General features: G+C 35.7%; 1 protein-coding gene across 15 annotated transcripts in view; it reads left to right on the forward strand.

The window, feature by feature from the left end:
• Window positions 1-26,891, forward strand: part of BAZ2B (bromodomain adjacent to zinc finger domain 2B) — a 168,207-nt gene that overhangs the window by 77,588 nt on the left and 63,728 nt on the right. For 12 of the 15 annotated variants that reach the window (XM_085304298.1, XM_085304293.1, XM_085304303.1 and 9 more), the window contains 4 exons: window positions 4,178-4,333; window positions 16,447-16,635; window positions 21,244-21,396; window positions 22,587-22,780. In XM_085304298.1, coding sequence (XP_085160424.1) covers window positions 4,180-4,333; window positions 16,447-16,635; window positions 21,244-21,396; window positions 22,587-22,780 — 690 coding nt within the window. In that variant the 5' untranslated portion in view covers window positions 4,178-4,179. Of the gene's footprint in view, window positions 1-4,177; window positions 4,334-11,653; window positions 11,670-16,446; window positions 16,636-21,243; window positions 21,397-22,586; window positions 22,781-26,891 lie in introns of those variants that run through there. The other 3 variants (XM_085304305.1, XM_085304307.1, XM_085304306.1) reach the window with 2 other exon arrangements.

Here is a 26,891-nt window from a genome sequence, read left to right on the forward strand (position 1 = left end):
GGCAGGGGCTGCGCGCGGCCCGCGGGGCTCCGCTCTGCTTCGTGTCAGTCGCCTTTGTGCCCCTTGGATGTTGAGGACGACACAAGTATATTTTTACCTTTGCACTGTCACTTCTTGTTTTCGCTGTGTTAGAGGTAATCATTAAACTACAGAAACAATGCATAAGGATGTAAAGATTAACCTGAAAGTTAGAGGTATATACGTTTAGATTTTTTGTTTTGTTTAATTTTGTCCAGACCCAGTTGATAGCATATATAATATTCAGGTATTGTGAGTAATATTGACAGGATGTTATTGTATCTACAGTACATCCTTTGAAGAGAACGATTTATCAGTATCTATTTAAAAGCCAGAAAAAAAATCTTTTTGGTGAAGGTTTTATACGTAGATTTTGAAAGTAAAAGATAGTTTTTACCAAGTTTCAGCTTTTTAAATGTGGAAATGATGTGACTGTTGTTTTGTTTAGCAGATCTTTGTTAAAAACATAAAAATACTGAAAATAACTAAACATTTTTTTAAAAAAAATAAAACCTTGTTCTTGCAAAAAGATAAACATTTTTCTAATGAAAAGCTGCACATACTTCCTTTCTACGTTCATTTCTTATGAGAGGTTGCTTTCCATTTACGTTGGGTTCAGTTGCATTCATGGTTACTATTTATTCACTATGGAAAATTCATTCCCATTACTGAGCAAGTGGGAAGATAACTGAAGTTTTGGGCAAAGCATTGAGAGAAACTGACACAAATCACTGCACCTGGAAAATAAAGTTGTTTTTTCAATTTAACTTAYTCAATTTATCTTTTACAAAAATGAGACAGTATAAAAAATAGGCCAGAAGCCTTAGCAATAAATTGATTGGCAAAACGTACAGAAAAGAAACAAGTGTTTAATATACAGTCATGAACTTTATCAAAAGAATACGGATCTGTTGTCGTTTGTGTGGACTCTGGTCACGTTAGCTCTACAGTCTAATTACTGCTGATCCTGACTAATGGCTGTCCCGGGGATTATCTCCTTGGTGTCAGCCATCTGCTGTGGTTTAGAGTAATAAACTAAGCATAATGAACATTTGACTTAATTCGAAAGCAAAACGATATATATCTCTGGGAAGAGAGTATCATCCTTTTGTTTCCAAATTTATCAGAAGTGCCAAGAATGCAGTTATTCTGTTTGTGGCTTTAAAAAACATAAAGGCTGAAAATGGAAAACAACCTATTCCAAAGAGACACCCGCCCTTCCCCCAGGGTCCAGTTTTTATTATCCTCCCAGTTGTTGTTTGGCGCTGCRTAACTGATTCGAACAGATGATTACATCAGTTAAAAGCTTGGAAGTATAGAGAAAGTTTCATTTCTGGTTTTAAAAAGTAATGTTGATTCACCAGGAGTATCTTGCTGTATATTCCAAACGTAAGGACTTTTTGTTTATAGCTTTTTTAAAACTGTGATTATTTATAAAATAGACTAGATAGTGACTTGCTTTCATATTGTTTTCTTATGTGCAAGGTGAAAAAGAACAATCCTTTTTAGAAGTTAAAGATTTCTAGATGTTTTTGTCAGGGAACATTAGTAAAATACAAACAAGTTTCAATCCTGAATTTTGAATGCAACTAAAGCTTGAAAGAAAATACCTTTCCTTTTATACATGATTACTGTCATAATTTCATATCTACCCATCTATATATAGATGTAATAGTAATACCAGTAATAATGGCAATGAATATCAAAATACAGCAAAGCTAGAGGTTGCTGTAAGGCGGCTGTAAGGGAACGCTGCCTATTGGCCTCACCTAAATTAACCCTTTCACAGTGTGTTAAAAGTGTATGTTGCTATTTTCATTTATCTTTATTGATCTCTATATATATTCTGAAAATATATTTTTTTGTAGCATGAAGTAATGCATGTATTTGCAAGTGATACTGTATGAAACTATGAAAGGGGTTTCTACTAATTATTATTCTTTGGAGAAATCATACAATTTAGTGGAGCACTTAAAGTACACATCTTTGTAATGTTACTCAGTGGCCTATTTCGCAGCTGAATAAGAATCAGTGAGGTGTTTCTTCTTTAACTGTAGATAGAACATGTTAAATTGGGAGAAAGTATGTATTTAGAAGTCCTGAATTTAAAATTTGACAATTAAATGCTTAGTAATATTGTGCATTGATAAGTAACTCTGAGGTAAATTGTTTTTCTTGACTTCTACTGTTCAACAAAGTAGTAGGTGATTTTTGTATCATATCAGTGCAGCTAGTTGAATTTCTGTATTTGCAGATAGAATGCGAATTTTCTCCTGAATGAGGGAAAGTTCTATATGATAAATTTGGCATCAGAGAATTAAAGCAATAGTCTTTCAGTGCTTTTCTTTTTAAAGAGGGTATTTGCAGGGTTTTCCAATTGCTAACAGAGTCCAGGGATGTCATCTGTGTAGTTCGACTTACTAAAAAAAAAATGTATTTTAGTTTGACTTAGAATTACAGATTTAGTAAAAATGGGTACGTTATACCCTCCAAATATGTTTTTCTTTTTTTCTTTTTTCCTTTTTTTCTTTTTTTTTTGCTTAGTACTTCCTTTTGCCTTTAAGAATTACTGTTGCTGAGAAGAACAAAGATAGATAACAAATTCTGTATTTAAGGATATATAGCTCTTGAGCTTGTTTTCTAAATGAGTTTTTGGAAAGTCACTGTTTTGGTGTACCTTCAGTCAGGAGTACTGTTTGATACATTGCTTTTCTAAATTGATAAAAATTAATTTTCAAAAGCATCTTTCTTGTGCACATTCCACTTGGCAGTCTATTCTACAAAGATCATGAGTCAGATTTTATTGTAATTATGTGGTTTACACTGAGTACTTGGCTTCCTTATCTCTTTGCTGGTCATAAGTTTGAGAAAGGATGGTGCATCTGTAGCTGAAGGAGATTCCAGGAGAAAAATCTTAGTTTCTCGGGATTTTTTCGGGGAGCCGGAGTTAATTTTGATTTGTCTCCTCGTTACTGAAGGAGTAGAGGGTACACACTGATCCTTACTTGCCTTCAGTTTCAGTTCTTGCAAATTGAGTCAACTGGCTGTTGGACTCTGCTACCACTAAGCTTAGACATGCATTTACTCAGCTGTAAAGTTAGGTATTTTAGAAACTTTAGAAAGTTTTCAATTAGTAGTATTTTTAATAATAATTTTACTTTACGTTTCCTAAAATATACTTAAGTAATTTAACTGAAGTAATTCATGGCACAGTTAAAATCCCTTATTTTATATAAGAAGTTACCAGGAAAGAAACCCAGCACACTACAGGGGTTTTTATACTTACAGTATGCTGCTGTAATATCTGGGTCTTTCTCCAGCTTTAGGGGATAAGATAGACTTTTCTGCAGGTTTTATAGCTTTGTTAAAGCCAGAGCTGTGTCAGGAAGCAGCAAGAGCAGGGACAAGGAGTCTGAGCTGGGAGGCACCAGGGAGCCCTAGCTCAGAAGATGCCCGGTGTGATGAGAGCACAATCTTGCAGGTTCACCGGATATGAACCTAGTGGGGAGAGCAGGTTACTGGTAAAAGGATTCACCGGTCCTAGACAAGGTGAAGTAATTAATCAAGTGCAGGGTCCATCCAATAGTCCAGTCAGGCGCAGGGTGCTGAAGACAAGGCTACAATATGGGTCTGAGGGGGTCTATCCAAGAGTCAGAGCTGGAGACAAGACTTAAGACTGGCACATGTATAACCTAGCTGAGGCAAGGGCGGATAGTCCAGGCCTGAGCTTAAACGAAGCTCCTGGACAGAGGATGTGGGTGTTGGTCCCAGGCGAGCCTGGTCAAGGCAATTAAGGCCTATTGTGTCCCCAGGACCCTCACAGGCTTCTTCTGATCCTTGGAAATAGCGGGTAGGTAGGGGCTCCATTGTGGTAAGGCATTGGTTTGCATTGGGCATCCAAGTTAAAATGTAGTATTGATCTCAGCAGCACTGCGTAATTTGCTTACTCTTTCAGTTGTGTCTGGGGTACCCATTAGCCTTCTTGCAGCACAGACTGAATGCTGTTCATACAATGTACTTCCTGTCTGAACATACCATTAGGAACCACTGAAGAGTCCAGTGCAGCTCCTGAGACATAGTCAGCATTGAGAGTCCTGTAGTTCCCTTGGTGATTTCACTGTCTGCTGTAGAAAATAGACATTTGTCTTCTCTTCTATAGATATGGAGTCTGGAGAGCGGTTATCGTCATCATCAGCTTCCTCTACTGCAGCTACTTCGCCTCCAGCATCTTCTGCGCCTTCTGTAGCTTCAGCAGTTTCAAAGGGCAGCCTTCCCCCTGGAGCTGCATCGCAGAGTTCCACCATCAACACATGTGGTAAGCCTGACTCAGTTACATGCTGCAACATTGTTTTGCTGTTTGCCAACTTTGGTAATGAAATTGTTATTACAAAGTCAAATACAATGAAGTTGCACAGATACATCAAGGACGTTTTGTTTTGTTTAGAGGAGAGAACTACATATCCTGTGAAACTTAAATTCATGATATTCCACTACTTTTCAGAACAAACCTGTTTTTTTTTCCAATAGGGTGAGCAGTAGTATATTCTCCAAACTGACAAACTCCTCTGCCTTCATCTTGTAGAACCCACTGTGCTACTGGTACAGTTCTACAGTCTGGGATTGTTCATTTGCAACTTCATTGGGAAGATTAGAAACCAGAATTTCTGTGTACCTACAAATATATCTCAATAACACTTACTTTATTACTCAAAAAGCCTCCAGCAAAGTTGTTTAACTAAAACTTATTAAGAACAAATTAAAAATATGTCTTGTTTTTCAGTATCCACTGCCACAGATTCAACCCTGAAAGACTTCTGTGTCTATGTTTGTTAGCTCCTAACATTTGGAACTGTTTTCTGTGGTGGCTACCTAGAATATAGTGGGAGTTAACTGGCATATAGCTATAAACGTTATAGCTTATAATGAGGATTTATGAGACTTATTTACTTCTCCTTTTCTCTAGGTATTAAAGCGTCTAATTTTAAATGTAGCTTCATGTGTATGTATGTGGGATATGTATTTTATCTAACAAAACAAAACTAATTTCAAAGAAGATAGAAACTGACAATTTAGTATCTAAATTACATTATTTATCTTCATCAGAAAATCCAGGTATTCTTTTGCTTAGGTAATAAGTATGAAGTAGATGTGAATGCATATAGTTCACTGCTTTTTCATTTTATTTTCAGCCTTGTTTTTAGAAAAATAATTTCATTTTTGCCTGACAGCTAATAGTTACTGACAGTAGTTCCAAGTAATCATGGGTTGTTCCCTTTATTTTATTTTATTTTATTTAACAGTGAAATTATTTTTCTGCTGCATCTGATCTTTAAAAAATTTATACAGTTTCTCTCAGGGGCCTTTTGTATTCTTAAAAACAAGCTGGAATGTAATTTTCTTTGTCCTGTCCCATCAGTTTTATTTATATCTGTTCCTCCAGCTGACATAGATTTACTATGCTTTAAGTTTTAGAAGAACTCTTGCATCCACTCTTAAAAGGTATGCACTGAATTAGTGAAATTTCACAAAAATATTTATGAACAACTAAAGACTGTTTTTCTTGAATGACCTGAGGCTGGAATTGCAGTTTCATTGAGCCAGTACTTCACTGAATTTGCAGCATATTCTATAATCAAGATAGACTAGTATCCTAACCTGTTTCACTTCCCAAAATCAGATGTTACTCACCTGTGTGGTCTTTTAAAATAATGCATGATGACCATGTTTATCAGCCTCAGTGTGATAATTACAGGATGTAAGTGTTGGAAAAACACAGTTCTCCCAGATCTAATAAAATAGTTGCTTAAGAATGAAGTTATTCTTGCTAAAGGTTGGAAGATCAAAAGCATCTTAATCTATGTATTATATTAGAGGGAATATTTTTATTTTAATTCATCCCACTTGTTTTATTTGCAGTAATCAGTGCTTCCCAAGATACATGATGAGTTAGCACTGGGAGTCTTTAAGCTGTGCCTGGGAGTTTATGTTACAAATAAATTATTTTGATATATTCTCAGGTCAAAAAGACAAAGCATCTGTTTGGAACAATTTTGAAAACTGTTGCATATACATACTTGGGGTTGTATGCAGTAACAGTGAGGAAAAGTGGTAGTTTAACTGGTCAGTGTAGCATTAATCCCTGAATAATTGAACCATTCCAATGAAGTGGATAGATTATTTGCTATCTTCTTATTTGCCCAAGTGTTGAAAATAAGAAGGAACATTGAAAAAGAAAATTAATTCTGGAAAAAGGTTTAAATTCATCCTCATGATAAATCCTGCAGCATTTTTCACATGACTGTTATCGTAACCTAGTATTATAACTTTATGGGGTGCAGACAGTATGAGGAGCTGTTGAAAGCTGTTTGATTCAGTCTTAGTATTTTGGTATTATCAAAGCTGCAGAGATCTTTTATTTTTAATTTTCAAAAAAGTCCATTAACTTTTGAGAAATGAAAATTTAACTTACTTTTCAAACCTTGGAGCTTCTTATACCAAAGCCAGACTTGTTAATCTTGGAGTCCAGTGTTTCTCCTGAATGAGTCACGGAAGAATGGATAGCTTTAAAGTGTGAACATAAATATGCAAACTCACAGTATATTTTTAATAGGCAAATTATAGAATTTTCTGTATTATTTACTTCCTTGTATTGACAAAGATCTTTTAAATTGAAACACTGTTTTTTGTCTGCAGGTCTTGATGAAATAATGGTCTTGTGGCTTCTTAGATAAACTTTGATGAAGAGCAGATCTGGTGCCTGTATTATAAATTAAATACATAAATTGCTTTCACGTTCAAAGCTCTTTCTAGCCTTTGTTCTTGTCAAGATTTTTGTCTGAGGCTTGTTGATCTTTTCAGACTTCTGTAGATTCTACATGCTATGTGACAATAGCAAAATGTAAATGATTATCTAAAAATAATAAAGTGGTAATTAAACAATTTGTGGAATGTTCAGCACTTTTGAATGTTGAGGGGAGAAAATGGTGATAGTAGTTAAAGGCATAAGTCTCCATAACACTTCTGGCTTAAGTACAAGGAGAGAACTGTTGCCAGTTCTGCCACTGACAGAATTTTAAATTTAATACCCTCAGTGACATACACTCTGCACTAGAAGTTCTTAGATTTTGGATGACCAGTGCATCTTAATTTTAGCAGCAGTATATGTGTCATTAATAAACAGTCTTTAATTTCATTATCATCTCTAATTCTTTATAAAAGATACTACCCTTATTTAGACTCATTTTTTATTTCGTTTCCTTCTTAGGTCAAAATCTTACTTTTTTTTTTTTTTTTTAATGCACAGCATATTGGGGTGCAAACTCTAGGTAAACAAATTTTTTTAAGGACAAAATTGTGAGAGTAATAAAAATAAGCATCTCAGTATGCCAGACCTCAGAAAACTATAATTTCAAGCTTATTTAAGGAAAAAAAAAGGCAAAAATGTGGGGTGGGGAAATAAGAGAAAGTACTTTTACAGGCAGAATTTGAGTATTTTCATATTTTTAAATTCTGTCTAAGCTTTTATATTAGGACTCTACAGATAAATGAACAATTTTGTATGTTGTTTGGACATAGAATTTTAGATTTTAGCTTTATTTGTGAGGTAAGACTTCAGTGGAAATAACCTTGAAAGAAAATCAATGCAATGAGTTTTGGATACTAGAGCTTAAAGGMGGACATTGTATTTGAGCACCTAAATAATTAGATTAAAAACACACGAAGCATCTTTTAGTCTTTATATTAAAAGAAGCTCATTGAAAGTGATTGATATTTTTGAGAATAATGTTTTAGTGGGTCGAAGTTCTGCATGTATTCCTTGTTTACTCCTATGTTCTGTATACTTATTCCTTAGAGTAAAGCACCTGCAGTGTTTGTGCCCGAGTTGCATACTGGCTTCCAAAGTAGCAGTGTTGTCAGTCGTTTTTGAACATTCCCTTTTAATCCAAGACTTGCTTCTTTTATAAACCTGTGACTTATGAAGGCAAGTCCAAAATGAAATCTGTGGAATTTTATATTCCTGGTATCTCTTGCTTCTATGATGACATGTTAAAGAGTTCGTACTACTTTTTCTTCTAATTATTGTTCAATATGATAGCCAGTGCTTTGTACTTTATTTAAATTAAGAAGCGTTTTGAATGTTTCTCTATTCTGGTGTGTGTGTGTGTGTGTGTGTGTGTTTTTTTTTTTTAAACCAGTGGTAAACCAACTAAAGTGGATGATCATTACATTTTCAGTTACATTTTTAGCCATGCTTTCTAGCTTTTTACACTTGGCATTCATTCACCAGTACTATAAAATCATAAATATGGGTTGGAATACCTAAAGACTGATGGAGGAGGGCATGTAAAAGACAAGCTGTAATGATCGGAAAACAACACAGAAAGGAGAAAAACACACAGCAATTTCTGTCACATTAAGCAGTCTTCTAGATTCTCTGTGTAAGTTGGAATGCCCTTGGCATTGTGGCTATTATAAATATTAAGTAATTTTTGTATTTCCCTTGATTGGGTCACTGATGCTTTATATTTTAAGGCATTAATTAAGTATTTATTCGTTTCTAGTTCTTTTGAAAAGCCTTATTATATTGCATCATGAGGTTCATTAACACAATAATCACAAAGGCATTTAAAGTTATTGTTCCTTGTTACTGCACCAGTATTGTATAAATTGATGCTGGCCTTTGGAGTAATGCTTTCAACCATTTATTTCTGTAGCGGTTAGCAGAATTTCAAAAGCTGTGCTCAAAAATGTTAAACTTATTCCAAGTAAGTCAAGAGTGTTCAATATTAAATTTCACTGTGCAGAAGATGTCTACAGTAAACTAGTAATTCAAAGGAAGAAAAAGAAAAATGAAATACTGGTATGTATTGTTAGACTATTAGTATTTCTGTCAAATGAGAATGACAATAAACAATTTGAGGGAAAATGTTATTACAGTCCAGCTCGTTTACAAAGGTTTTGCTTCTGTTTGTCCTCTTTCTTATTTTGTTCATTTTTGTAAATGTACTTAAAAATCAAAGGCTTCTGTTTTCTTGGCACATGAGATAATGGCTTAGGTTGCAAAGAATAAAAGCTTTTTTTAAAGGCCATAATGTGAGTGCTTTCGTGTGTAATATATTACAAAGGCACTCTTTTTTTTTTTTTAATGAGTGATGTGGAAAGTTGATTAATATCACAAAGGATTGAAGGAGTGTTATAAAGGTTTAAACTTGACCTATCTTAAAATTATTTTAAAAATAAGAATCACCACTATAGTTTGTGTGCGTGTGTGTGTGAGAGAGAGGGAAGCAAACGTTGTTAGAACTTTTAGGCAGAGGCACAAAAAGAGTGTTATGATGTTTCCTATTTTAACTGTGTGGCAGATGGTAACTTAATGTTAAATTTTATTAGTTAAGTATAGGTACAGGTCGTGGACGAATGTACATGAATGATTTTTTTTTTGATTGTGATAATTTGCTACTTGAAATTAAAAAAGACGTTATAACCAAGTTCAGCAACCATGGAACCAAAATACAGAGTTTTTAAACTGAGGCCAAAAGCACGAAGAAATACTAGGTATATGCATCACTCATAATGATTAGTGTTAGTGAAACTAAATGTGAATCCATTCTTGTAAAAACTGTACACCTCAGACTGAAGTTTGAAATCAGTTGGAGGTATTCCTTGCACAGTGTTTGTAGTATTTTCCGTTATGTTGCCCTGTTGTTCTTAATAAATGAAAAAAAACTGATAAATTCTTCTATGTTCGTAATACTTAATATGAGGAGATATTGCAATCAGAAGATCATTCATAAAATTATTCATTATACATGTCTAGAAGAAGAAATAGTGTTAGCAAGTAAGTCCAAATAATGATTCTGTGTACGAAGTGCAAAAAGGTGCGATCACCTTGAACAAGTCTTCGGTGATACGTTTGAGTCTGTTGAGAAGTAGGGAATGAATTGATCTTTCGGATACTGATTTTTCTAGTGTCCTGTTCTTTATATTAAAGCATGGCACAAATGAAGTTTTCTTTTTTCTTTCTCTACTCTTGATCTTTTCTTATTTTTTCTCTCCGTTAACAACTGTGCTGGTTATATATGCTCTTACAGTCTTGTTGTTACCAGGGTTTTTTTCTTCCATCCGCATTTTCTTTCATCATACACACGATATCTCAAAATTGAACTTTATCTCTGAAGCTCTTACAAAATTTCCTTCACCAAGATCACAAAATCTGTGGTCTGGACATCGGTTTTGTTTTCTTTTTCTCACCTTGTTGTTATAAATCTCCGCCTGTGCTAACAAACACGTACCTACATGCTTGCTTGCTCTCTCTCGTGTGCTTTTTTCTTTCTTTTCATTTTTCCTCTCCCCTGCCCAGTGTGTTGGAGCTCAAGTAAACTTTCCTTTAATTTTCATCTGATGTCTTCCTTTTCACTTTATTTGTTCGGCTCTTCTCCTTTCTCTGTTAGATTCACACTCCTTAGTTTTAAAGATACACACAAGTCGGTCTGTGCCTACCTCTTACCAGAAATCTGTTCGTTCGGTTCATCTAGCCCTGTTGCCTGTGTTGCCATCATGTCGTATTTTCATGTTCATCTGTGTCATTGGGTCCCCCCAYCTTCCCTCTTGCATACTGCGTTATCTATGTTACAAGCAACAGGTTGTGCTGTGTGCACTAGGCACTGAACAAACAAATGTTATATTTAATTTTTTTCTTCATAGTTTATTCAGCTGCCAGTAGTTTTGTCACGCTCTTCATAATTTCCTTGTTATATTTCTGAACCCATTACATTTTTCAGTGTTTTTAATCTTCAGAATTTTGGAGACCTCTTTCACAAATCTCATATTTGATGGGAAAATGTTGCAACTAGAGAAGTGTTAATTTGAACATATTTGATCAAAATTTGCAGAAGAAAATGAATGGGTTTTTGTTCTGGATTAGTCTAGCTACTGTTCATCTCAGCACTTGCCTAGCTAGCTTTTAAAAAGTATAATGGAAAAAAACCCTAGAGTTYATGCATGTATTGCATATATGTTCATACCATTGTGTATACTAATTGTCGTGGCATATATATCAGTAGTATCTATTTTGAGAAAAGCTTTCTTCTAATCTTACTCAATTATTTGACTTTTTCTGTATAGTTCAGAGCCTTCATTTTTACATGTATTTTATTTCTCATTAGCATGTATTTTATTAGATTTGAATTCTTTCTACTTTTTTGAAGAGGAGATACTGAAGAGTGAGGACTCCTTTGTTGAACACTGATTTGGGAGTTTCTGCTACTTTTTTTTTTCTGAACCAGTAAATCATCTTACTGGTGGATAAAGTATGTTTTTTTGGCATGTAACATGATGGACTGAACTAAGTGTATTTATTTTCTAGGAAAAATTTGAAAAATCTAGTTATGTACTTCATTTTAGATGATATTTATTCTGTGCAACTTATTCCTATGGGTAATATTAGGCCCTTTGTAGACTTTGGATTACTTAAAAAAGAAGTATATGGATGGTATTCTGATCGATAACTCCCATGTGTTATATTYACTCTCTATTTAGTTCAGTACAGTTCAAGTTGCCAGCCAGGATTATGCCTTTTTCTTAGGCATTCTGCATTCTGTCTCTGGGAGGTATTTGTGCAAGAATCAGCCTTAATGAAGTTTAATGTGAAAGTAAGTGTTTTACAAATATTTCACTGTGGCTTTGTTGCTATATAAGCTCCTTTCTAGTAAGAGAGAACCCTTATTAAGTTCAGGAAATCCTTTTCAAGGCAGTATTTCTTTTATACATTGAGTGTATTGGGTAATTGAAAAATTGTTTAGGAAAGGTTCATATCTTTTTGGCCATGTTGTCCCTGATCTTGCTTCTGTTTCCCCTTAGAATTGTTTCTGATAAGTTGGGTGTCATTAGCATTAATCATACATTTCTAACAGATCTTGCTTCCCTTTTTGTTTCATAGCAGTAGATCAGGTAAGAGGTATGTGTGGGAAAACCTCTTTACAGCAAGATTGCTGTATGATTGCTCGTAGATAGATAGAACTTGGATCTACTGGCGTACATACATAGATAGAACATGGATACATACATGGATACATAGATAGAACTTGTATCTGCTGGCACACAGAAGTAGAGTTGTACGGAATCTTGGAAAAGATGTGACGACAATTTGTATTTGGATAGAAAGAATGAATTTTTACAGAACAGGAAAAGACGCTTTTCTCTAGGCTTTCTAGTAGTTGTTTTGCTGTTTCAAATCACTTTCTGTTCAGTTCCCTGTTGCAAATAGAAACACTAAATATATGCTTCTTGTTCTGATGAATTTATGGGAAAGAGATGAAGAGTATTTTTCTTTCTCTCTAATTTCAGAAAGGGATGAAGCCATGAAGTTTTTGATTTATTTTTAAGGTAGAAGGCTGGTAGTGAGATAATGGCTGTGGTCAAAGGAAGAACTGACCAACCCTGAAGCACCACAGTCTAATAATCATGATGATCATGGAGTGTGCTCATTTGTATTGTTTACATTTTGAAATTTGTATATTTATCACAGTGGTGTGACCGAAGGCTATGTTTAAAGGTGGAACAAGTTGATAGAATGCGTTTGTTTCTTCATGAGACTGTGCAGTGAAAGAGGTTGCTRGAGAGTATTGACTTGAATCAGCGATCAGTAATTGTTGGACCTGTTGACATCTTCATTCCTGCACAGAAAAGATTGAAAACATTTCACAGCAGATCTGAAGAAAGGCTTAAACTTTTTAAGGTTCTGTTCAACAAAAATAGTCATGCAGCAGAGGACAAATCTTGGAGCACACTCACTGTGTGTCACTTGCCATCTAGCAGAAAAATATCTTGCCCTCCCCGACCTACCCCATCCCAAACAGTACCTAGGGAGTAGAGGGGGTTATTTTCCTTCTCTCTTCAAGAAATGTATTTACTGAAAATTCTGCTGGTGCTGTTTCTATGTGAGGATAAAGTGGCAAATTACTTTTTGTGGAACACTCCTCAGAGTGAGAGACTTTTTACATGTGTGAATGAGATCACCCAAGATCCCTAGGGGAAGTGTTTGTGGTTTAATAAAACACAGCAAAGAGAAAGTCAAGCTGGCTAGTTTAAACAATACTGCTTGTGTTGGTGATCCATCAGCTGATTAATCATGTTGAAAAATACAGTAAATTGGCCTGCCCAAAGCTTCATAGCTAGAGTGCTTCTGGCAGCTTTTGCTTGTTAATTCAGAGCTAGTTTGGATCTCTACATACGTATAGACAAAGGATTATAGAAAATAAATCAGTTTGCAGTGGACCTCAGGAAGTCATCTAGTCTAATCTTCTGATTAAAGCAAGGTCAGCTGTGAAGTCAATGACTTCATTGTATTGGGGGGCTAAACAGTACATAGCTGTCTAAAGGTGATCTAAAGAATACTGAAAAAAGGGGGATAATGACTTCCTCAGTCTCTGGCTGTGCTCTTGTTTACACAACTCAGGATGCTGTTGATCCTCATGAAGTTCAACAAAGGCAGGTGCAGGGTCCTGCACCTAGGGAGGAATAACCCTATGCACTAGTACAGGCTGGGGACTGACCTGCTGGAAAGCAGCTCAGCAAAGAAGGATCTGGGAGTCCTGGTGGACAACAAGTTGACCATGAGCCAGCAATGTGCTCTTGCAGCCAGGAAGGCCAATGGTGTCCTGGGGTGCATCAGGAAGAGTGTTGCCAGCAGGTCGAGGGAGGTGATCCTGCCGCTCTACTCAGCCCTGGTGAAGCTGTGCTGGGAGTACTGCGTCCAGTTGTGGGCTCCCCAGTACAAGAGAGACATGGAGCTACTGGAGAGAGTGCAGTGTAGGTCTACAAAGATGATGACAGGATTGGAGCATCTCTTGTATGAGAAAGACTGTGAGAGCTGGGCCTGTCTAGCCTGGAGGAGGGAGGACCGAGAGGGGATCTTACCAATGTCTACAAATACCTTAAGGGAGGGTGTTGAGAGGATGGGGCCAGACACTTTTCAGTAGTGCCATGCGACAGGACAAGAGGCAACAGGCGCAAAGTGAACCGCAGGAAGTTCCGCCTGAATATGAGGAAGAACGTCTTTACTGAGAGAGTGACGGAGCCCTGGCACAGGTTGCCCAGAGAGGTTGTGGAGTCTCCTCCTCTGGAGATACTCAAAACCCACCTGGATGCAACCCTGTCTAATGTGCTCTGGGTGACCCTGCTTGAGCAGGGGTGTTGGACTAGATGATCTCCAGAGGTCCCTTCCAACCTCAACTGTTCTGTGATTCTGTGATAGAGAGCAGCCTTAACCTTGCATTGGTTGGTTCTCTCAGCGTGATGTCCTGATCTGATTAGAAGCAGTGACAGTTAGATATATGACAATCATAGAAGTTTTCAACATACCTACTATATGCAGCAGTGCTGAGAAATGCATCATCATGCACTAGTATATAGCCATACTAGTGTCAAAGGCATATCAGAAAGTTGTTCTGGAAGCTCATACAGAAGCTGAAAATGACCTTTATGCTTATACCCGTAAGTAGTAGCAAATACAGAGAAAATATGTTAATTATAAGGAGCCATTATAGCACAGAACACTGTCAAGATTTCTGTAAATTAGGAATTTTATTTAGGAGTCAAAAAAAAAAAAATCCATGATCAGTGGAAAGAACATTTTTTTAAATTTACTACTAAATATTTACTGTATTTTTAGGTATATGTAATTGATTTGAAATTGATAAGTGTGTATTTCTGAAGCATGGCTTTGAAATAAAATCTTTGGGATATTGTCCTGGGTTTTCAGTGTGAAGCAATAAGAAGTTTTTATCAGTTTCTGGATTTGCATGCTTAATGTGCCTGGAAGATTAGAAGATCAAAGGAAAATTCAGATGGGGAGGGACCTCAGGAGGTGTCTAGCTGAACTTGCTGCTCAAAGCAGGATCAGCTACGGGATCACTCTGGCCTTTATCCAGTCAGGTCTTGAAATGAAACCCTCTGTGCACACTCTCTGGGAACCCTGTCTCCCTTCAGGTAAATCCTCCAAGAGAGAAAAGAACCAGAATACCAAAACAAACAAAATTATGAGAGGCCTTCTAGTAGTCTGGTCAAAAAACAGTTTCTCTGTGTTTTGTTCCAGTAGCTTCCATCTTTTTAGCTTTGTGTATACAAATCGTAAATTTTTGTTAGTAGAAATGCATGGCACAGACCTTTAAGCTTATTCACACCGACTTTTGTTTGGTCATTTGATTTTGTTTTCTGAAGAGTGCCTAAGTCGTAGATTGAAGACTTTTTTTATGTATATAGCTCTTTCTTTCATTAGGCAACTTTTTTTGTTTTGTTTCTTAAAATAAGGGAGTAGACAGTTGTGTAGACATGTCTCTCACTCAAGTTCCTTGATTTTTTGTACATTATTACTCAGGTCCAACGACTTGAAAGGTCACCTCTTGCAAACAAGTATTTTGAAAAAACCATCCTTAACTGTAAGTTAGAGACTATCAAATGCCCTTCCTCCCCCTTCCCCCATCAAAGTCTTCAAAAATGGATGCTGAACAACTGTGACGTGCATGTAGCTTATAGCTTTAAACAGACTGCTTAAGTCACTCAAACATGTCTTAAAGGTATTTTAACTTTTCCTGTTCTTTGGTCAAGTATTTTGTGAGTTCTAAATAAAGTTGTGAACTTCAGAAATCTTCAGAAATTATAGACAAGTGAGCTATGTTTTGTGTTATGTTGATTATATGGGACCTTAGCTAAAAAGATGGAAGGTAGTATTTTAGGAATATAATAGGAGTTTCACAATTTCTACAAAACAAAATTATTGCCTTTCCTGGAAATTCAGTTTTGTATGTTTGTTACCAGAAATGACTTCATATAGAGGTACCAAAGGATACATAATTCGATTGTGATCAATGAAAGTTCCTGTAAATTATTTTCTAAAACTTAATTACACACATTTAGTTTTAGATGTCATGAAGAGTGAAGAAGTTACCAAATTTTGAACTTGCTCTTTAAATTTCCAGAACATGTGCAAGGCTTTTTGCTACTTTGTATATTTCCTTATTAGTTTGTGTAATGCCTGGTTTACAGGACCCCTTTGATCTCTGAAATGGGAGCTTCTATATATATTAAGAGTAGACACATCAAGTAATTCTGTTTATAAAAGGATCTTACTCTATTTCAGAAACCCCCATGTGAAAGAAAGAGGCTGTTTTCCTTTTGTAACAGAAATTGCATGGAAAATACACTTCTTTCACTTTTACTTAAAAGATCTTTTGTTACGATTGTTAATGTTTTTAAATGTTCAGTGTTGTAGAAATAGAATGGCAATAGTAAAAGAGATTACATGTAAAACTTAATGATAGCTTTTAAGATATAAAAGCTTTTTATTTATTTATTTACTTCAGGTTGGACATCACATGATAGAGCATGTGTTTTGATAGTGCAATTTCAAGTGTTGTTTTTTCCCCTCAGGAAATATACTCAGAACAGCTGGGGATCAGCCGTGTAACCTGTCCACTGTGTCGAGTGCCTTCCCAATGGTCAGCCACACAGTCTTTGGTCTGCATGCGGCCAGCTCAGGGCATTCAGAGTTTGGTGGCTTGGGAACACTTGGTACACCCACAGCCTTAGCAGCACATCCCCAACTAGCACCTTTTYCAGGTAAACATCTGTTACAAAGAATATTAAACTTAAGAAGAGAGTTAACTATCCTCATCTCCTAGGCAAATTTGATTTTATTTTGTATCAACAAGTAGGTGGTTTCAGTTCTCTCGAAACTAGGCTTGGTTTAAATCCAGAACAGTTATGATAAGAGTAAAAAGATGCATGGTTTCAAATTTTCTGAGTTTCTTAGGAACAGTCTTTACATGGAGGTCTTCTGAGAACCATTTAAATCCAAATAGTGTATAAGGTTATTTACTCTTTGCATCACAACATAACATCCTTCTCCTTTACCTGGTTGTGTTGATTGCCTAACCACAATTTTAGAAAGTACTCAGTGAGTATTAGAATTGGACCTGTTCTCCTTTGTAAGTGTGTTTTTTGTCTGTTACCCATACTAGTGGAAATTCTATCCAAACTTCGAAAAGTTTCTTTTTACTTCTTTTTCTGAGCTCATCCTGTGATGATAGATAAGAAGATTCAGTTGCTTTTCTACATCTGATGATAGACCATGGGAAAAGTCTCAAACATTCTTAAGACACTTTTTAGCAGAGAATCAGTAGTTTAAATGGGTTTGAATGTTGATGAAACAGAAGCTTAAGATATAATTCATACATGTACATCTCTACTGTTCTATGATAGGGTGATGACACATGTAACTTTGATGGAGGGGGTGGTTTAACCCTGTAGGGTCATAGAATAAGTAAGTTTGGAAGGGACCTCTGGAGATCATCTAGTCCAACCCCCCTGCTCATCAGGGAAACAGCTGGCCCATATGGGGATTGAACCCACAACCTTGGCATTATTAGCACCATGCTCTAACCAACTGAGCTAAACCAGTGTGGGACTGTGCCTGAACTAGAGCCGTGTTGTCTTAGCTTATAGGTAGTTCTGCTGAAGTGTGAGTATTCTGCTCTTGCAGTGCTGAAGCTCAGGCAACCGTGCTGCATGCAGAATATACCTTGTGTAAATTGTTGCTTTTTATCTGTGGTGCAAATACCAGGTTGTAGGAAACTGGAGGGATTCAAACACCTGAAAGAATTATAGAGGTATCACTGGGTACTGTTTAGGATTGTGTGGTGTGAGCTATTTGCCCTTTTTGTTTATTCATAATTAAATGGGGGATTTTTTGGTGGACATCTTCTTAAGTTTAGTTTAATGGATTTTAGTAGTTTCTCACCCTTTAAAATTGCAACATACTGCAAGAGACAGGTGCATACAGAAGAATGCATCTGACTTCAGAGTGCCAGTCACTGTGTCTTGCAAACTTTTTAAATCTTACCCCTGGGGAAACAAAGCTTTCTAAAATATGTTAAATATCGCAGTGCATTCTCCTAAGTACTTAATGGTATTTTCTTAATTTATTTTTTGTGTAGGTTGAAAAAATGTTTTCTTTCTTAAGGTTCTTTCTTAAAGAGACACAACCTCCCAGTAAAGCTGAGGAGGGTGGGATTATGTACTGGTTGAAAATCTAGTGCAGATATTTCAACAAGGTCTCTTAATGTTTTTTTTTTTAAGTTTTGTTTGCCATGAATGGCAAAATGTTTTGATTATTATGCTAAAGGAGCAAAAGCAGAACTTTTATTACTGGGTAGATAATGAGATACTATATACATCCCTAGACAAAGCAAAAGCATCTGGAAGAACACATGTAGAGATGAAGTAAGGAGGGGTAAAATTCTTCAAAAACCGGGTAGTACTGATCCATTGGTATGATGTATTAATTCACTGATACTTCTTAAACAAAATGATTCATTCAGTTGTAACAGACATCTAATAGGTATTAGTGCAGGAAAATAATAAATACTCATTTAAAGCTAAGAAATGGTAATTGTCCATGGCTTCCATTGACTTCAGTCTACTCTGTAAAACAAGCATCCTTCACTGAGAAAATTTTAACTTTGCTGAAGTAAGAATGAAATAACTCTGTGCATCTGATAATTATCTGGCCTTCAGTGTTGTTCTTAAATGTTTGAGTTAGCAACTGAGACAATCCTATCTGTACTGGTGCTTTTTGATTAAGTAAGTGTGTGTATTGGAAACTATGAACAAAAATTTTTTTTTTGCTGTCTTATCGTCTTGATAATATGCATAGTTAATGAAGGAAGTTATCTTAATCTACCTAGCCGTTACCTAGTATTGTAATGGTGACTTACATTTTTTTTTTTTTTTTAATTTCAGTGTCCATTTAAACTGACAGGTTAAAAATTGGTTTTACTAGCATCCTTTGAATGTCATTTATGTATTCATTGATAGTCTTAGTTAGTGTGTGCAGCATCCTTATTTTTCTGTAGCCTAATGCGCACTTTCCTTCTTAACGCTTATTTCTATAGGAATATGAAATAAATGCCTTAAAATGTGTTAGACTACATCTAGCTCAGTTATGTAGCATAGCTCTTTTTAACCACACATGTAATGTGTGTAAAATGCAATAGAATTTCTATACTTCTGGCACAGTTCTCTTCTTTATAATGTATGTAACTTGAGATTTTTCCTTTTAAGGAGTGAAGCATCCTAGTGAACCAAACCACAAATTTTGTGCATTCTCGGCTAATCACTTAAGGTGCTGCTGCATTGATTGAATGTCACAACCTTGTCTATTTTTCTAGGTTTTTTAAAATCATAATTGTATATAAGAAGCCCTAAAGAAGCAATTTTCAAGAGGAGGAATCCGGTCAAAAAATCATAGAAGTCAGCAAAGATGTACTTTTTACCTAGTGCTTACTGTTAGCTTTGTAGATTCTTCCTTCCTGTGTAGTTTCTAATGTTTTAATCTAATGTGCATCTAATATTTCAGTCATAAAGAAGCAGTGTTTGAATAACTGTATTTGTATGAATCAACTATACTTAAACCTTTGCTAAAATTTTACCTTTGCTACCCTTTGAACACTATCACAGAGCTGTGTGGGCAGTGCAGGACCTGTATAGTCACCATGTTTTCCAGTAGTTTAATTATTTCATATTCACTTGCTTGTCGGATTTAGGTTTAATATAGTTGAAACATGTTTCCAGCCTTTATCACATTTACATTTGTGTTATGTTTCTGATTCTTCTGATTTTGACAAAATATGACATAATATTAATGAGTCGGGTTGTTTTTTTTCACACTCCTTTATATTATTTTCAAAATGAGATTTTAGTGTAAGTGCTCTTTTTTGCTTTTGGAAGGATTTGAAAAGATTCCACTTGAATTATACTTCATATTTTAGTCTCTTGTTGAATAGTAAACATGTTCATTCAAAAATGTTGTTGCTACTGCAACGGCTATAAAATACAACCCTGCACTGAAGAGGTCGCTTTAGGTAAATCTATACACCCTTTTAGGACTCCCATGTAAGTGCAGAGTTATCGTCAAAGCATAGTGGAATGTATCTACCTCTTTGTGGCTGTTTAGGAGTGCCTTATAAACAAAATATGTAGCTGAGTCTTGCATAATCTCAGAATAATGTGTATTAGAGGGTTACGTAACAACTCTGAACAGTTATTGCTGTTGTAAAGAACTTCTGAATTTGAAATTTGTAGGGACCATGTCAAATCACTTAAACTTCATTTTTATTGGTGGGGAGGAGTGGGAACTAATCACTTAAAATGAAAGTTAGAAACAACAAGAGAAAGAAATTGTATAGGACTGTACTATAAAGGAAATCTTTGTTTTCCACTAAGCCACTTGAATTTATGTAAATAGCAGTAAATCACAATTTAACCCATATCTGGTTGTGCAACAAGTATTTTAGTAGGGATGTTAGAGAGAAGGGGAAAAAAAAAAGAACAGATTGCATTTTTCAGATCCAGTGACAAATTCCAGAGTAGAAACCTCTTGGAGCAGGTATAGAGCTACTGATTTTCTTATACAAAATCAGTCAGTTCATAGAGAACTGCTTCAGATTTGTTTTTATGATGGAGACCTTGAGTGTTTCAAAACTGAGATTCAAGAGGTAACTTAAAGACACTTTGGTTTTCCATAGTCCTGATTTAGGAAGCCTAATGAGGTAATAATCTATGTTCAAGAATGACCCGAGTCTCTTGACCCTTGAGTCTCCTTCTCTGGAGACACTCAAAACCCACCTGGACATGATCCAGTCTAACATGCTCTAGGAGACCCTGCTTGAGCAGGGGAGTTGGATTGAATGATCTCCAGAGCTCCCTTCCAACCTCAGCCATTCTGTGATTCTGTGTGACCTGTGAGTATTGACCTTGTTTGTAAGATATGCCGTTTCACTGTGGTGTGATCACATTTGTATTGTAGCTTCCTATCTCCCGCCCCATCCCCCATATATACATATATATATATGTGTGTGTGTGTGTATATGTATATATGTATGTATGTATACACACACACACACATATATATACACACACATATATATAAGTAAAACTGCATTGAAATCTTTACCAGAATGAGTTAAATGACTTAAAACAGGAATTGCCACAGAAAATCCATGCAATTTATTATGTTAATTGTATTAATAAGAGCTGTATTTTCTTCTTGCTGTCCATCAGAATTTATATAAATCTGTTCTAAATTATATTGAGGAACATACTTACAGAAATACGTAAATATATGGTTGGAACAACTGAAGTTTGTTTTTATTTTTCCTTGTGGTACAGAATGGTGGAGAACAGCGGATGTGCACTCTCGTACTGGGGCAGCTTTTTTCCCACCACTCTTGGGAATTCCACCACTGTTTGCGCCTCCTGCTGATTCTGCTTCATTCCACTCAAGAACTACAGGAAAAAATAATCGAGGCAGTATAGAAAAAGGTAAAAGTTTTGAACTTGCACATATGCAGAAAGAAATGGAATTTTGAGCTTTACATTTCTTTATCATCATTCTTCCCATTCCTAAACAATTCTTCATGAATTTAATTTTGTCATCTGAGCATGAGATACAAATACGGGCTGTCAGTAAATAACAATATACCTTTTCTACTAACATTCGCCCCCCCTCCCCGCCCCATTATCCTTTGGTAATTTGTCTGGGATTGAGTAGTAAGAAAAATTTTTATCTTAAAGTTTTGGGGTTGATCTTGGAGTCCGTATACTTCCATAGTGAATACCCGTCCTCTGCATAGAGGAAGCAGGTAATGTTGGGGGGGTGGGTAGAGGTATAAAAGGACAAGCAGGGCTGCAGGATTGCAGTAAGGTTAGCCCAGTGACATCAGGAAGTTTTCTTGCATTTGAAACAGTCTTTTATGTAGTGCTATTGCACCTCTTTTGAAGATGTAGTATAAATTGATTTCATGTACCATAAAACTGTTTTTTACAGCTTTGGTAGCTTTTAGGAACTGATGAGTGTGCTAGAATCAGTCTGATATAGCACATTTGTGTGGTTTTCAGTATCTTCATGAAAGCCATGTTTCTCGTTAGATAATTAAGCAAGCTAGAACTTGGATGTTATTTCAGATAGAATTCCCACAACTTCACTATTTCCCTCCTTTCTGTTTACACGTTCCTATGCTCTTTAAATTTCTTAGGCTTTGTGCTTTTTTCCTTGGAGCTGATTGATACTACAGTTTGTAAACAAACTGTCCCTGTGAGATTTACTGCAGTGTATACTTTGGGTGTGTGCTGATGTGTGTGGTGTGTGCTGGTGTATATGTATTTTTTCTTTATCGTATCATTTTCTGGCCCTGGTTAAACTCTTGAGATAGTTTGCTTTTGAAAATGATAAATTCAGATTTTCTTTTTTTATAGAGTTAAAATATTTGTCCGTTACATTATGGGTGCTGCACACTTTGTGGTGAAAGCAAGTCTGTGAACAACTTGAAGTGATTCTTGGATAACAGTATTTTTTTTTGTTTGTTTGAGTCTAAGATGGGAGTAACCCATAGCTGTCTGGCATCTTGTAATGGTTTTGTGCAAGCTAGGTTGGTGTTAGTAGAACATCTCAAAGAACGTGTCTCTTATTTTAGATTTTGTAAATGTCACTTTTTAAAATCTGTTTTATCAAGGTGTAAATGGATCGTTGAATGGGAACAGTGCCACTGCAATTTCTGGTATCAGCACATCTGTACTATCAACCAGCATTGCCACATCTGCAGGACAAGCAAAAGCTATAACCTCAGGAGCAGGAGGCTGCAAATACAACCAGGAGCAAAGTAAAACCCAGCTTTTGGATGCCAGAGCTGACAAGATCAAAGATAAGGTAAATATACTTYAAACTTAGTTTTCCAAACAAAAAAATTAAGATATTAGGTGTTCTGATTGTGAATGTGTTAGCTTTTCTTTTTCCTGTTGATTATGTTTATGAGCCAAAAGCTCCCATAAACACTRATTATACTAGATAACAGCTGTACTGGATAATATATGAGGGAATTTGCAATATTGAATTTCAGAAGCAGATAAAATTTTTAGACCTAAAAAATATTTTTGGGAGTCATTTTGTGTTTATAAAAAATAAGTATTATTCTTGGCCCTGATTCMGCAAAAAACTTAACCAGCTGTGAAATACTGAAGACACGAGTAGTCTCATTGAGTTGGTAAAGCTGCTTGTCTACTGAGCCAAATAGTGCTTGAAAATTTTGCTGTTTTTGGAACCGAAATTAGTTATGTTCAAACGTAGGAGATTGGATATTGATTACTGTAGAAGCAAAGGAGGTTATTCCGTACTAGAAATCATCTAGAATAAAATGTTACATTTTATGATATTTATCTTAAATTTTGTTTTGTGAGAGAGTTGGGCCATTGGCTTCCTCCTCCTTTTCCATCATGACATTAGGTACAATACCGAAATGCAAATGTTTCTAAGTGAGATATGGGCATTTTCAAAGCACAGTGTTTGCATACAGCTAGCTGCATAAAAATAGCTGCTGACCCTAAAATGATAAATTATATTTTTCTAGTGATAGGGTTGCTAGTATATTGACAATAGGGAAATTATTAACATACAAAAGAACAGTTTCCCTGAAAAAGTTCTTTATATGTTCAACCAGCAGCAACTTTTGAAGGTGTGAAGATAGGTGCAGATGGTTGAGAAAACTTGGATTTTATTTATTTATTTATTTTTGAGTATGATAARTAGCTGTTTGTTTTCTGAAGCTCTTGTTTTATCCTGGAGATCTGTGTACAAAATGCAGCTTTGCTTCTATGATGCAGTAGTAAAGCATTTCCCACATGATGTCTGTGCTAACACTTCTAGGACTCAGTGTCAGATGTGGGTGTTTGTTACTGCAGTTACAAAGAATACCAAATAAAGTACCATCTTTCAGTATTTCCAAATCCCTTCTCAAAAGCCTTAAATAAATTAATGTAAGACCTTTTTCTGTTAACTTTTTTATCATCTGTCTTTATTCAAAAAAWTGAGCTGGCTTAGTTATTTGTTACTGTGTGTGTCACTAAAATTTTCACCTCTTACTGCTTTCAAATTTCAGTCCCAGTTTTCATCATCATTTGTCTCTTCTTGGTATTGTTTTTGTTCTTTAAGTACCAGTTGTATATCCTTACTACATTTTATTTTGAAACAGATGCTAGCTGTAAACTCCAGTTACAATTTGCTGAATAGTGTTTCGCTGTAGAAGGAGGAACTGCGTATTCAATTCGTGTACCTCCTTTCTTAAATTTGTTTGTTGTTACATCTTAACTGTTGCCTCTAAAGCTTTTGGTAAATTTCAGGTTGTCTAAAATTTTGTTTCCTAAGCTTTTTGTAGTCATTTTTATTTTTTAAATACTAGATGGGATTTTTGATGTTCCTGGTCTCATTCTAGTAAAGAATCTTGACTTTCTAGTAGTTTCTGTATTCTGTCCCTCTTATCCGTATCTACTTGAAATTTCTTTTCCTCAAAAACGTTTTGATGTGATCAGTATTACTCAATGGAAGATTTGAACAACTTTTCCAATCAAAACATACAGAATGCTCAAAATCCTCCTCTTTCCAACTTGTTGCATTTAGCCCTATTATCATTATGTTTCTGAGTGTAGTGGTCTTCCGTAATCCTTCTGTACAGGCTCGATCATGCACTCTTTACTTTTTTGAACTTGTTGGAAGTGCCCAAAAGACCAACTTCTGTAAAGGCCCGTTCTGTTGTGTTATTGTTTGTGTGTGGTTAACTGAGTGTCCTCCAGTAATACGTACGTATGAGATTAGTGATTGTCATTATCACTTTAAAGAGAGGCTCAGAGGTTAGTAAATTTATCTGAAATTTACTATATAAGACAATACAGGATTGAAGCAGAATTGAGGGTTGTTTTAGGCATTTTGAAGATCTTTGGAGAAAAGGATATGCCAAAATAAGAACCAGATCAAAAGATCTGATTTAAAAAAATCAGTACAGCGTTCAGTACTTTTGTTCCAATAAGTTAGATTAAGACCAGAACTGGAACTGAGCCACTCTAAAGGCAGAAGATGAAGAGGGAGCAGTTGAGGGATGGAATATTTAATAGTGGGTTATTTTGCCAGTATAATCTTAGATTTTCAAAATGACCTACAGATTGGGGTACTTTTTTGAAATATGCATGATGCCTTTAATAGAGAAATGAATTAGGTTCCACAGGATAATAAATTTATCTCTGTTTATGAAGTAACAAATACAAGGCGTTTCTTTATTGATGCTTATGCATATATGTATTAAACTAATACGAAGCATTACTTTTAAGGGGAACTACTTGAATAATATTCTTAGGCTATGTACGTGAATGTGTTACCATCTTAGGAAAAGCAGATGAGTAAACATAAATCAGGGCAATAACTGAAGTGAGAGAAGGGCTAGAAGTTCTCAGAAAAAGCAGTATTTTACTGCTCCTGCAAATGATGTTCTGTTCTTAAAATTCCAAGCATGCTAACGCTTGCCTCTTTTTAATTATTTTTCGTTCCATAGGAGATTTTACTGAATAGTTTATTCTGAAACAATAAACTTTATACCGCTCCAAATGTTTTTTTTTTCCTTTGGGGTTTTAATTTTTAGTATTCCTCCTCTAATTCCTTTAATTGTATTCTTAGCTGTAATTTTCTCTGGGAGTTGATGTTTTAATTGAAGCATGTCAGTTTTCTTGGATAATATGTTTTTTTAAGCTTTCTTTCTAAAGAGGAGGTCTAAAAGGAGGTCGTGATGTACACTCCTCAGAGTCCTTCCTGGTCCCTGAAATAGTTTATCCCATTCCCTTTGGGTTATATCCAGCTGCCTGTCGTCTGGGACCTGCAGTTAGCAGCTGTGCTGTGTGTTGGCTATTTCACTTTCTGTTGCCTTATGTGTTAACATAAGTGTTAACAGAATCCTAATGCCCCTGGGGAGTGCTGGAAGGAAGTTACCGCTAGAGGCCGTCCCAGGCTTCTTGTGTGCATTTCTGCTTGCCAGCTGCAATTGCTCTAACTCTGCTTTTTCTTCCATTCCTGTCATCTCTGTAGGCAACCATTCTAACAGCCCTTTGATCTTCTTTTCATCACCAGCTTATCAAGTTTTTAAAAAAATCTTCTTTGCCTATGTTGTACCTAAGGACTTAGTTCTGGCTGTTTGAAGAAACACCGTATGTAAGCTATTATTCACTATTTACTCTTTAGATTTGGACTCTCATCCCATCTAAACCTCAAATTATTTATCCTGGGCAAACAGTACAGAATTGAAAAACTATATATATGAATATTCATAACCAAATGAATATTATAAGAAACTCTAACAATTAATATTGTTTATTAAAAGTGAACATGCAATTTGTGTTTCAATTTTTCTTTATAGCGGTGTGTGTTCTTAGATTTTTAAAAGCTGCTTACAGCCATCTGAAGATTCTCATCCTCTTTGTCCTATTTGATCTCTTATACGTGTAAATAAATAAAGGGCAGTGACAGAGCTGGCTCCAAGCTAACTGATTTTACAGCTGATGAAAATGTCAGGAGTTAGTTTGTGTAATGTTTTGTTCCTGACTGAATTCTAGTTTCATTGCCTTACTCTTTTAGGGATTCCTAAAGTGCAGTCTGAGTCACTTGTAGTGTATTACTCTTTTTTTTTTTCCTGCCTGCAGTGTGTGAAAGAGACTTCTGAATAGTAGATATCTGTGGTAGAACCACCTGATCTTCAAAACTGTAGTTTTTAGAACTTCTCATCCAGTTGCTTGGGCCTTGGATATGTATCTGATCTTTCAGAGAACTGTTCACATCAGGCAATGATAAACCAAAATACCTCTAAAATGTAATGTAAAAACTGTGCCTATTTGTCACTCATTATTATATGTCTGAGGCATGTTGCATTACATCTGTTGAACATAAAGATATTTTACTGAAAAAGGATTTTGTTGTAAGGATTTCAGTCTGAGGTATGTCAGGTGAC

This window comes from Rhea americana, unplaced genomic scaffold, assembly GCF_003343005.1.
Source record: "Rhea americana isolate MKP2758 unplaced genomic scaffold, rheAme1 scaffold_206, whole genome shotgun sequence".
Classification (NCBI taxonomy): domain Eukaryota; kingdom Metazoa; phylum Chordata; class Aves; order Rheiformes; family Rheidae; genus Rhea; species Rhea americana.